The sequence below is a fragment of the Hippoglossus stenolepis genome, chromosome 20 (assembly GCF_022539355.2).
Source record: "Hippoglossus stenolepis isolate QCI-W04-F060 chromosome 20, HSTE1.2, whole genome shotgun sequence".
NCBI lineage: Eukaryota > Metazoa > Chordata > Actinopteri > Pleuronectiformes > Pleuronectidae > Hippoglossus > Hippoglossus stenolepis.
Genome location: NC_061502.1, coordinates 11,765,390 through 11,774,068, shown reverse-complemented (window position 1 = coordinate 11,774,068; position 8,679 = coordinate 11,765,390). Strand labels below are relative to the sequence as shown.

At 41.2% G+C, this 8,679-nt stretch overlaps 1 protein-coding gene and 1 long non-coding RNA gene across 7 annotated transcripts; one reads left to right on the top strand and one right to left on the bottom strand.

The window, feature by feature from the left end:
• Nucleotides 1–215: 215 nt before the first annotated feature.
• LOC118099256 lies at nucleotides 216–8,401 on the top strand. 6 transcript variants are annotated; one of them, XR_004694259.2, is made up of 7 exons: nucleotides 216–349; nucleotides 1,895–2,296; nucleotides 3,619–3,821; nucleotides 5,629–5,661; nucleotides 7,618–7,840; nucleotides 7,955–8,233; nucleotides 8,321–8,401. It is a non-coding gene; the product is annotated as an uncharacterized LOC118099256 (long non-coding RNA). The 6 variants fall into 6 exon arrangements; XR_004694257.2 differs by having other exon boundaries at nucleotides 7,451–7,840; XR_004694258.2 differs by having other exon boundaries at nucleotides 5,612–5,661.
• On the bottom strand, nucleotides 1,334–7,961 carry LOC118099255 (visual system homeobox 2). Its single transcript, XM_035143682.2, has 5 exons — nucleotides 7,476–7,961; nucleotides 6,867–6,957; nucleotides 6,009–6,132; nucleotides 3,627–3,807; nucleotides 1,334–2,251 (listed from the first exon to the last, which is right to left on the bottom strand). Exons 1-5 carry the CDS (start codon nucleotides 7,903–7,905, stop codon nucleotides 1,932–1,934), a joined length of 1,146 nt encoding a protein of 381 aa, XP_034999573.1. The 5' UTR covers nucleotides 7,906–7,961; the 3' UTR covers nucleotides 1,334–1,931.
• Nucleotides 8,402–8,679: the final 278 nt, after the last annotated feature.

Here is an 8,679-nt window from a genome sequence, read left to right as displayed (position 1 = left end):
GTAAACACATAAATAGTAAAGTAGCTGTAAATCAGCAGATACGCTCAATGGATTGGTCGATGCATGTGTCAACACGCCGCCTCTCCTTTGCATAATCGCAGACGACACTGCTGAAAAAAGGCAAAGAAGGAGAAGAAACAAACACACAAACAGTTTTTTGCCTAAGGAGCACAGCTTCACGTCTGTGTGCACTCCTTTGCCTTGACAAACGGGTCTGGAGGTTTTCCCATATAGTTCCTTGCAGAATGTCTCAGCTTTACCAGCAGCCTCTGTGACCTCCCACCAGGAGCATCTGAGAATCTCACTGATGAGGGAGCTCAGAGACGTTGGTGGACAAACCTGTTCTCAGGTGAGGGTGCTGCACACACACACAAGGACGGCAACAGCGAGCATAAACTAAGCTTAAGTTCAAACCTCCACCACCTTACATCACACATTTAGAAGTTCTAGTCTTCAAATACACCTTTAAAATAATGAAGCTGAAATAGAGTGGTAGGGGGCCTCTTTAAGGGGTTTATGAGCATGGTGTAGAATTTGGTGTAGAACTTCACTGCCTCCAGACAACTTGATGGGAGTTTTTCCTATAAAAAATGAAAAAAGTGAACTGTTTACAAAGATGGACAACATGGCAGCTCCCCAAAAGTGAAGCCAAAGCGTGTAGAATTCCCCCCTGGTGGTAAGCTGCAGTATAGGTCATAAACCCCACCTCCTCCAGGTTAGTGGATGGGACATGTATCAAACTAAAAAGTCAGAGTACACGTCAAATCAAGTTGTGTCAAAGATGGTTTCTCAAATTTTAGGTAGTTTTTAATCACACTGATGTTTGTGCCAGTGCAAACATTTTCCGCTAAGTTTGGTTTTAATAATAAAAAGGGGCATAAAGATCATGATTGACAGCTGAGACTGACTCACGATTGGTGGAACCCTGTCTATCTGTGAGAACTCTATATCGTGGCTCCATCCCCTGATCTTTACTGTACAGACTCCGGTTCTAAATAAGCAAGATGGCAGCGTTTGTATCAGGCTTCATTTCTGGATAGTGGGACGAAGGGGAGAGGCGTCGTCCATCTTTATTTAAAGTCAATGGTGGCGCTACACTTCAACTTCTGCTCCCTCATGGAAAAATACAGAAATTGTGCAATTATATATTCTTTTCAAACTTTAACTACTGGATGCCAATTCTCAGCACGGAGGCCTCAAGTTTCCACATCACACTTGTAACTTGTCTCACTATCAGAATAGTTGTACACAAAAAAATGTGTCAAACTCAACATAGTGAAACTCAAACATCCACGTGAAGTGACAATAAGAAAAACACTTTGTGGAAGAGAACTTTAAATAGTAACTTTTAATTGAGCTACAGTTACATTTATACAAAGACAAACGCAGATAATGGATGTTAAATTTACATAATTGTACAGTTTTGACTATTGGACGTTATTATTTCAGTATTTACATCACAATTATTGACACAGACGAAAGAAAAAGAGTGCAGGCCTTAAACCGTCAGTTTAACCCTAATTGAAATGTGTCATCACGGGGAGGTCAGAGGTCCCAGTCGGCTCCTATGGGACACACGTGGACTGGAGCAGGTGGAGGCAGTGTCGTGCCACATCCATGTCACAAAGGTTAATTTATTTGAAAGAAAACAAATATATATATATATATATATATATCTGTATATAATTTTGATGCAGCTTCATGTCAGAAAAACATTTTCCTTAAAATGTTAGACAGCCTCCTTCAGTGTCGTACAGTGGTTTAGGGGAGCGGAGCCAAATATCCTCTTTTCAAATGAGCAAAGTTTTTCTGTGCGTGTTTTCATGATCATAATATTTAAACTGCAGCTTTGTACAGTATCAGTTCAATCACGTAAGAAAACTCCTCTCTGCAGGTTATTCTCTCTCAGTCTGTGCCCTGCAGCCATGTTTTCAGTTCCTCTTCTCCTCCTCTACCGTTTGCTGCTCCTCATCGTCGGCCTCCTCTTTGTGCGTCACGTGGCCGTCCGTCCTGTTCGAAACGGTGCCGAGCATCTGGGCGCTGTGCTGCTGCGCCTTGGCTCGCAGCGCCGCAATGCTGTTCTCCCTCAGTTCCTCTCTGGAGATCGGGGAGCCTGTGTCCTCCATCCGTTTCTCCTCCTCGGCCTCCATCACTTTGTCCACCGGCTTCTCCTGCATTGGAGCGTGGGGGGACGTGCTGCAGGGTTTGCCCGGGGAAGTGTGCGGAGTATCGACTGACTTCTTGTGCATACCTGGAGGGGAGAGATGGGATTTAGATGTTGGGTTCCTTGTCATAAGTGAGTCCTCTTCAAACATTTCTGTAATATACTGTCACTTTTTTACTGTTTGAGTGCTAAACTTTCTTCAAACAGTCTATGGTGCAGAGTGAAGTTAGAAAACTCTGCGTTCATCCTACCTGGTTTATCTGCAGTGAAAGTTTGAATGATCCAAGTGCTACACAAAAGATGAACAGTTCTCTAGATATGCGTTCCACATACAGACATGCAGGCGTTTGTGGAGTTAAGATAGATTTAACATTTAAAATGGTAAAATAAATATATAGATAAGATTTTGTCTTTCTGGAGCTATTTGACATTGAAAAAGAGTGAAAGGAGAATAAAGAGGGAGGGGACATCTTATTCAATTAGTGTCTCCTAATTGATTTCAACTAATCAATTGACACGAGGTGAGGGAGGAGATTTGGTCTAATCTGTCCTGATGAAGTAGGATTATCACTGCATCGACTGACGCCTCTTATTGACACGCCAACACTTTTATTGGCTCTTATCACGAGCAGGGCTTAGCTACCTATGCCTGTTGTCCCAATACAATACCAAGATGGTTGTTAAACGCAACGACGAAACGTGATTAAGAAACTTTTAGTTACCAAACATCAAGACACTCCAAGTTTATTTCCAACCATTTTATATTCTCATTGACGGAAGACAATGCTTTATGACTTATCACCTCATCATCAAACTTGTGCTTTAAGTTTTGAGCATTAATTCTGCCGTCCATTTGTTTGCTAGTTGGTTGGTCTTTCAGCAGGATTACACAAAAACTACGAGAATTATGAAAACTTTAAAACGGTGGAAGGCTGGGACATGGACTAGGAAAGAACTCATTAAATTTTGGGGCAGATTCAGGATTTTCTTTTTATAACTTTCTTTAACATTACGAGATAGGGCTATTTTGGGACTTTTCACCAATTTCCTTTGGTATAATTCATGGGTCATGATGGAAAAAAAATCAGGCATATCTAGCGGACTGCTCTTTATGAGTACAGTTTGATGAAGGCCGATATAAAAATATGGATCTAGCGGATTTAAATGTGGTTTCATACGGGGACTGTTGGGCCTTGGCCTTTGTCAGCAGTTGCTGGTTTCTGCACAGAGAAAGCAATAATACAAAAAATCTACTGATGATACTACTCCCATGACGTTGGCTCTGATCTATTGAGGTGTCCAAGTAAGTCCTGACAGTGCAGCTTGGACGACCGAAGCAGCTAGAGGGAATTTGGCCATCATCAGTCCTTGTTATTCTTACTGTGACAACTCAACATGAAAAACCTCTGTCCAGCTAAGATTATCTCTCAGCTGACGTGTACCAGTTTTTGCAGCAGCTTACCGAGTAACCACGGTGCGTAGGACTCTGTGATGCCGTCCTTGGCCGACTTGAGGATGGACTCGGGCAGCGGGATGGAGTGACGCACCATGGCTCCGTACAGACCGTACTCGGCCATCACGCTGCTGCGACCCCAGCACTTCTCCCTCTTCCTCCACTTGGCCCTGCGGTTCTGGAACCACACCTGGAGAAATGAAGGTGGGGTCTGGATTAGATTGAGTGCGTGTGGTCCTCTTTGGCCGTTATAGTCTGGGCAAATATAACATCAAGCTGAACCTCACTTAATATTTTTGGTAACTGTTGCCTCTCTTGGTTGTGACCTGGGCAGAATGCTGCATGTGCTTGAGATTCTGTTTTCACTCTAACCCGCTGAAGGAGGAACGTTTCTCTGTGTTTTACGATTATGTGACAACACAAATAGTTTGGATCCAATCATGGTTCAATACGCAATTTACACAAGTGGGATATGGAAACCTGCAACCTCCGGTGCATAGACATTGACATATTGTCTCTAGAACTTAAACTTTTGAAATTAAAAATATTTTATTTTATTTAATAAGCTTCTTTTAACATATGAGATAAATTACTTTATTATTCAAAGCAGAGTATTTTACATGTAGTATATCTTAGTGCCCATCGGCTATTATCTGACGATGAATTAGCTTCTAGTCTTTTTGGTCTTCCAGGCCAAAACTCCATCTCCTGTACACTGTTTACAGTCAGACTAATTTATTTATCACACAAACGTCTCTCCACATAAAACAGTGATTCTTTTTGCAGGTGTTTTAGGCCCAGATGACGTTTTGGGCTCATCTCTTCTTGCATATGCAGATAAATTAAAAAGCTGTTCAGCCTCTTTTGTTCTCTTGATCAAATTAGAAATAGAAACCAGATGGCTTCAAAATATTTTCCCTCGCCTTCAGATTCTATAAATTCACATGTACATTCTGTTAATAGATATGTCTTAATATGTGTTAATGGGTTCTTTCATATATTTAAAACTATGATGAAGGATCATCTTCTCATTTTGTCATTAATTACAACTACTCTTCCTCATTGCCAAACTCCGATCATCATCATCATCTAAATCGTCCATCACTGCTATGACTCATGCAGGATCCCTTTATTTTTTTGTCCAGTAGAATAATGACATCTACTGGTGGTTTAAAACAACAAAAGTCAAAGAGCTCATTTCCAAAACCATAATATTGTCGAATGTCTGTTTTGGAAAATACATCCAATATCACAAGATCCACTATTGACCCAAAATGTAAGTATGTTGTCAAAATCAGGTTTATCAAACAGGCCAAATTCCTTTGATCGGCCCTATTACTATTTCTTTTTCCTCTCATCGCTCGTGCCATCTGCAGGATAATGTCTTTTTGTGACCTGTACATGTGTGTGTGTGTGCGTGCATTATTCTCCTTCAGGCTCCTCAAGTGCCTAAATTGATTTCCACCATGCCAGACCTTGTAATAGCCTCAGCAAGCTTGTGAATATGGATGAGGAAAACAGTAGGAAAAAAAAATGAGCATCCTAAAATGGCCGAGGAGGCTGGATGAGATTGCAGGGAACGGTGTGGAGTGATGTGTGAGCGCATGCGTGTGTATGTGTGTGTGCGGGGGTGTGAATTTTTCAGACCTGGAATTAAAAACGATCAAAGCCGAGCCGGCAAAGCTATTCAGGTAGATCTGATGATAACCTGCCTCTCATAAAAAGATGGGCCTCAGATGAGCAATCATGCCTTTTGACAGCAACAGTGTGAGTGTGCATGAAGCGTGTGTGAGGGTGTGTGTGTGAGGGTGTGTGAAGTGCTTCCTGAGAGAGGTGACCCCGGGGGCGAGGAGGCTGATTGAAAAATAAGTTAATTTCCAGTCCCGATCGATGGGAGACAGGCGCTCAAATATCATGGGAAATTAAAATGCTCGCAGCAGCCGGGCAGAGGCCTCTGCTCAGCCGCTGACCTCTGCTTATTAATTTCTGTGTAGTTATCATTTCATTTCAGGGCTGCGGTGCCGCCTCTCGCAGGGAATGAGAGGTGAGAAGTTCTCCTCAATTAACTAATTAGACTGAGAGGGTGAATTGGCTGCTAATGTGGGAGCAGGAGGTGCTGGGAGGATGATGATGGAGCTGATGACCGCAGGCGCCAACTGTCTGTCTGCCTCAACACTTGCTTTTTGTGTGCGTTAAAAATCCACTTTTTGCATGATCATTCTAACCTTGATGCAATGTTTAAGAATCATACATTGCAGGAAATATCTAAATCATATGACTGATTACACAATTTTCCTTCTAAAAAGGGGGTTATTTGGCCCCTTTATAATATGAAATTTAAGATAATACCCCACATTCATGTCTGCATCCTGCACATACATGAACACACACCTGTATTCTGTCCTCTGGCAGCTCGGTCTTCATGGAGAGCATCTCTCGGGCGTACACGTCCGGATAGTGAGCCTCATTAAAAGCTTTCTCCAGCTCCTCCAGCTGATAGGACGTGAAAATGGTTCTGCAGACAAAAGAAAATGCACCAAATAAGAAAATGAACGCAATTTATACGTTTTTGTTCTTAAAAAAAATACTGTTTTATATTTCTCTTCAATTTAATCTTCTCACCCTGGTCTGTTTTGTATATTTAAAATTAAATCTACAACTGAATCGTCTCAAATACAATAAGACGTAATTAAGTTTCCCCAAAAATGAATTTTAAATCAAACCAAGATCTTTTAAAAAGGAGAAAACTGTTTTTTCTTTTAAAAAAAAAAAAAAAAAAGGTAAAAACTTCATCTCCAAAGACAATTAATAGACTTTTTTTTCTTTGTCGACCAATAGAGAAAAATATTTTTGTGTGCATATTCATTTTTCTTCTTTTGTTAAACAATTTAGCCCATTTTCAAGCTTGAGCACAAAATGATTATAAAAAGAAAAGAAACCAAACGAAAAAACAAAACAAAATTTTAAAGCACAGAGAAAATCACGATTGTTTTATGCAGGTATTTTGGAATTACTATATTTCGACAGTATTATTTTATAAATGAATGAGAATCAGACATGCACACAAGTGAAATTACAGGTATTGAATAGGAATAAAACAGTTTTTTGTTTTTGTGTTGCAGTGATGACACCAAACGAAAGAAACCTGCACTGGTATTAGTTTAGGGCCTAATACAGTAAATACTAGACCATCATTAAAAAAAAGCATATTTTTGAATAGCTATTTAAAAAAATGTTTGCGTTTTTTACCTGTGTCGTCGTTTCTTTCTCTTCTTGCTCTGACTCGTGGATGATTTAGAGAATTTCTGATCCCCGGAGGAAAGACTCATATCATCCGAATCTGTCAGGAAACAACAGTGGACCACTTCAGAAATAATAATAATAAACAATACAGCAGAAAATAGTTATTCAGATTTGTACTGTTTTCTTGATGTAACGTGTTTACAGTATTTCTGAATTCCGATTCTTGAGCACGGATTTATTTGATTTAATGGCAGGAAAAAACTAAAAAGTGTAAATGAAATTTACTAAATTAAAAAGATTACATTAAATAATTATATCAATATTACCAAGGCCTCTACATATTTAATATTTTCGATTTTGAAATCAAACACTTTATTAAAGGTGCAATGAAAACAAATGAAAAAAATATTCCAATAGATTTTTTTTTCATTGTGTTACATGAACTTTCAGTTTCTCTGTTCAATCAGAAGGCGCCAAAGCTTTGACACAAATAACCACTCATTTATTCTATCTCGGCTAGAATTAATATATCAAATATTATATTATAACAGTGAAATAAAACATTTAATAGTGATTCTCACATGTTTCAGAAACACAAAGTGTCGTATTTCTCACCGGAGCTGGAGTGTTGCGCATCCATCTGCGCCTCCATGTGCACGGCTCTGTGCAGCGGCTGCAGGTGCACGTTCTGCGCCTCTGACAGCACCTCCAGAAAAGCGGGTTGACTGTAAAACGAGTGTATTCCCTCCGGTCCCAGCAAACCCATCCCGACCCCGAGCCCACCGTGACCGAGGGCCGACCTGGCCGCCAGCAGGTGCGCCCTGTGCGGCAGAGCCTCCAGCGGCCGCCGCGGCGCCGTCGGCGGCTCCTTGTTGAGGCCGAGCAGCTCCTGGATCCCGAAGCCGGTGCGCCGGTGCACCGCGGGGGCCATCTTCCACACCGGGAGCGGCTGCTGGGATCCCCCGTGATTCACGCTGCAGGTTTGAGAGGCTGCTTTCTGTTTGTTCTCGGTGTCTGAAAGCACAGATCCCTCCTTCCCGGTCATGTCTGTGGGATTTTTTACACTTCTCTTCTTTCTCCAAAAACACAAAAAGCCAGAGTCCCCGGTGCACTGAGCAGAGTGACGCTCCTGCTGCGCTTTTTATCCAACAGGCAACAGGCGGCAGCCAATCACAGCAGAGCAGAGACAACACACTGAAGTTTCCATCACAATCATCCGAGCATCAAAACAAACGTCTGGAAATTAACGGAGACACAACTACTCTTTATTTATGTGCCCATTGGTCACTAAGATATGAACTCTCCCCGAGTCTTTGACTGATGATAAACAGTGTCATCTCTCACAGATAGTGACCATCAAACACTTGATTTAGGTATTTTCATAGTATTTTTAAAGAAGATTTGGTTTAGTGAGGGAAAAGTTTGAGCTTCAGTTTGATTCATTTGTGTTTGTTTCACAGGTCTGGCTGCCGTGAAAACTGGGGAAATGAGATTTAAGCTGCTACTGGTTATGGTTTCCACTCAGTGTTTTTGTTTATAAACCGAGATGCACAAGAAGCGAGAGAAGAGTTTTACTTTCACTACAACTCTTCAGGCTGATCGTCTGATCCGGGAGCCACCAGCTCTTCACAAAGAGTCAATCAACCGGAAAATCCCTCAAAACGAGGGAAAATCTGATTTAATCTGCAGCTCGTTTGTGCGTAATGACAGATCAGCGTGAGGGGGAGAGTGATGCAGACCCAGATTTAAAGACAAACAATCTGTGGCTTAATTCATGTGCAAAGAAAAATGATGCTAGTGTAAATAAAAGACAAATATC

Bases quoted from the DNA above. Each gene is read 5' to 3' on its own strand.
- LOC118099255 (XM_035143682.2), bottom strand. From the start codon at position 7,905: ATGACCGGGAAGGAGGGATCTGTGCTTTCAGACACCGAGAACAAACAG. The intron at 6,133-6,866 runs GTAAAAAACGCA...TTTTGTCTGCAG, and splicing joins AGAAAGAAACGACGACACAG to AACCATTTTCACGTCCTATC. The intron at 3,808-6,008 runs GTGTGTGTTCAT...TCATTTCTCCAG, and splicing joins TGCCAGAGGACAGAATACAG to GTGTGGTTCCAGAACCGCAG.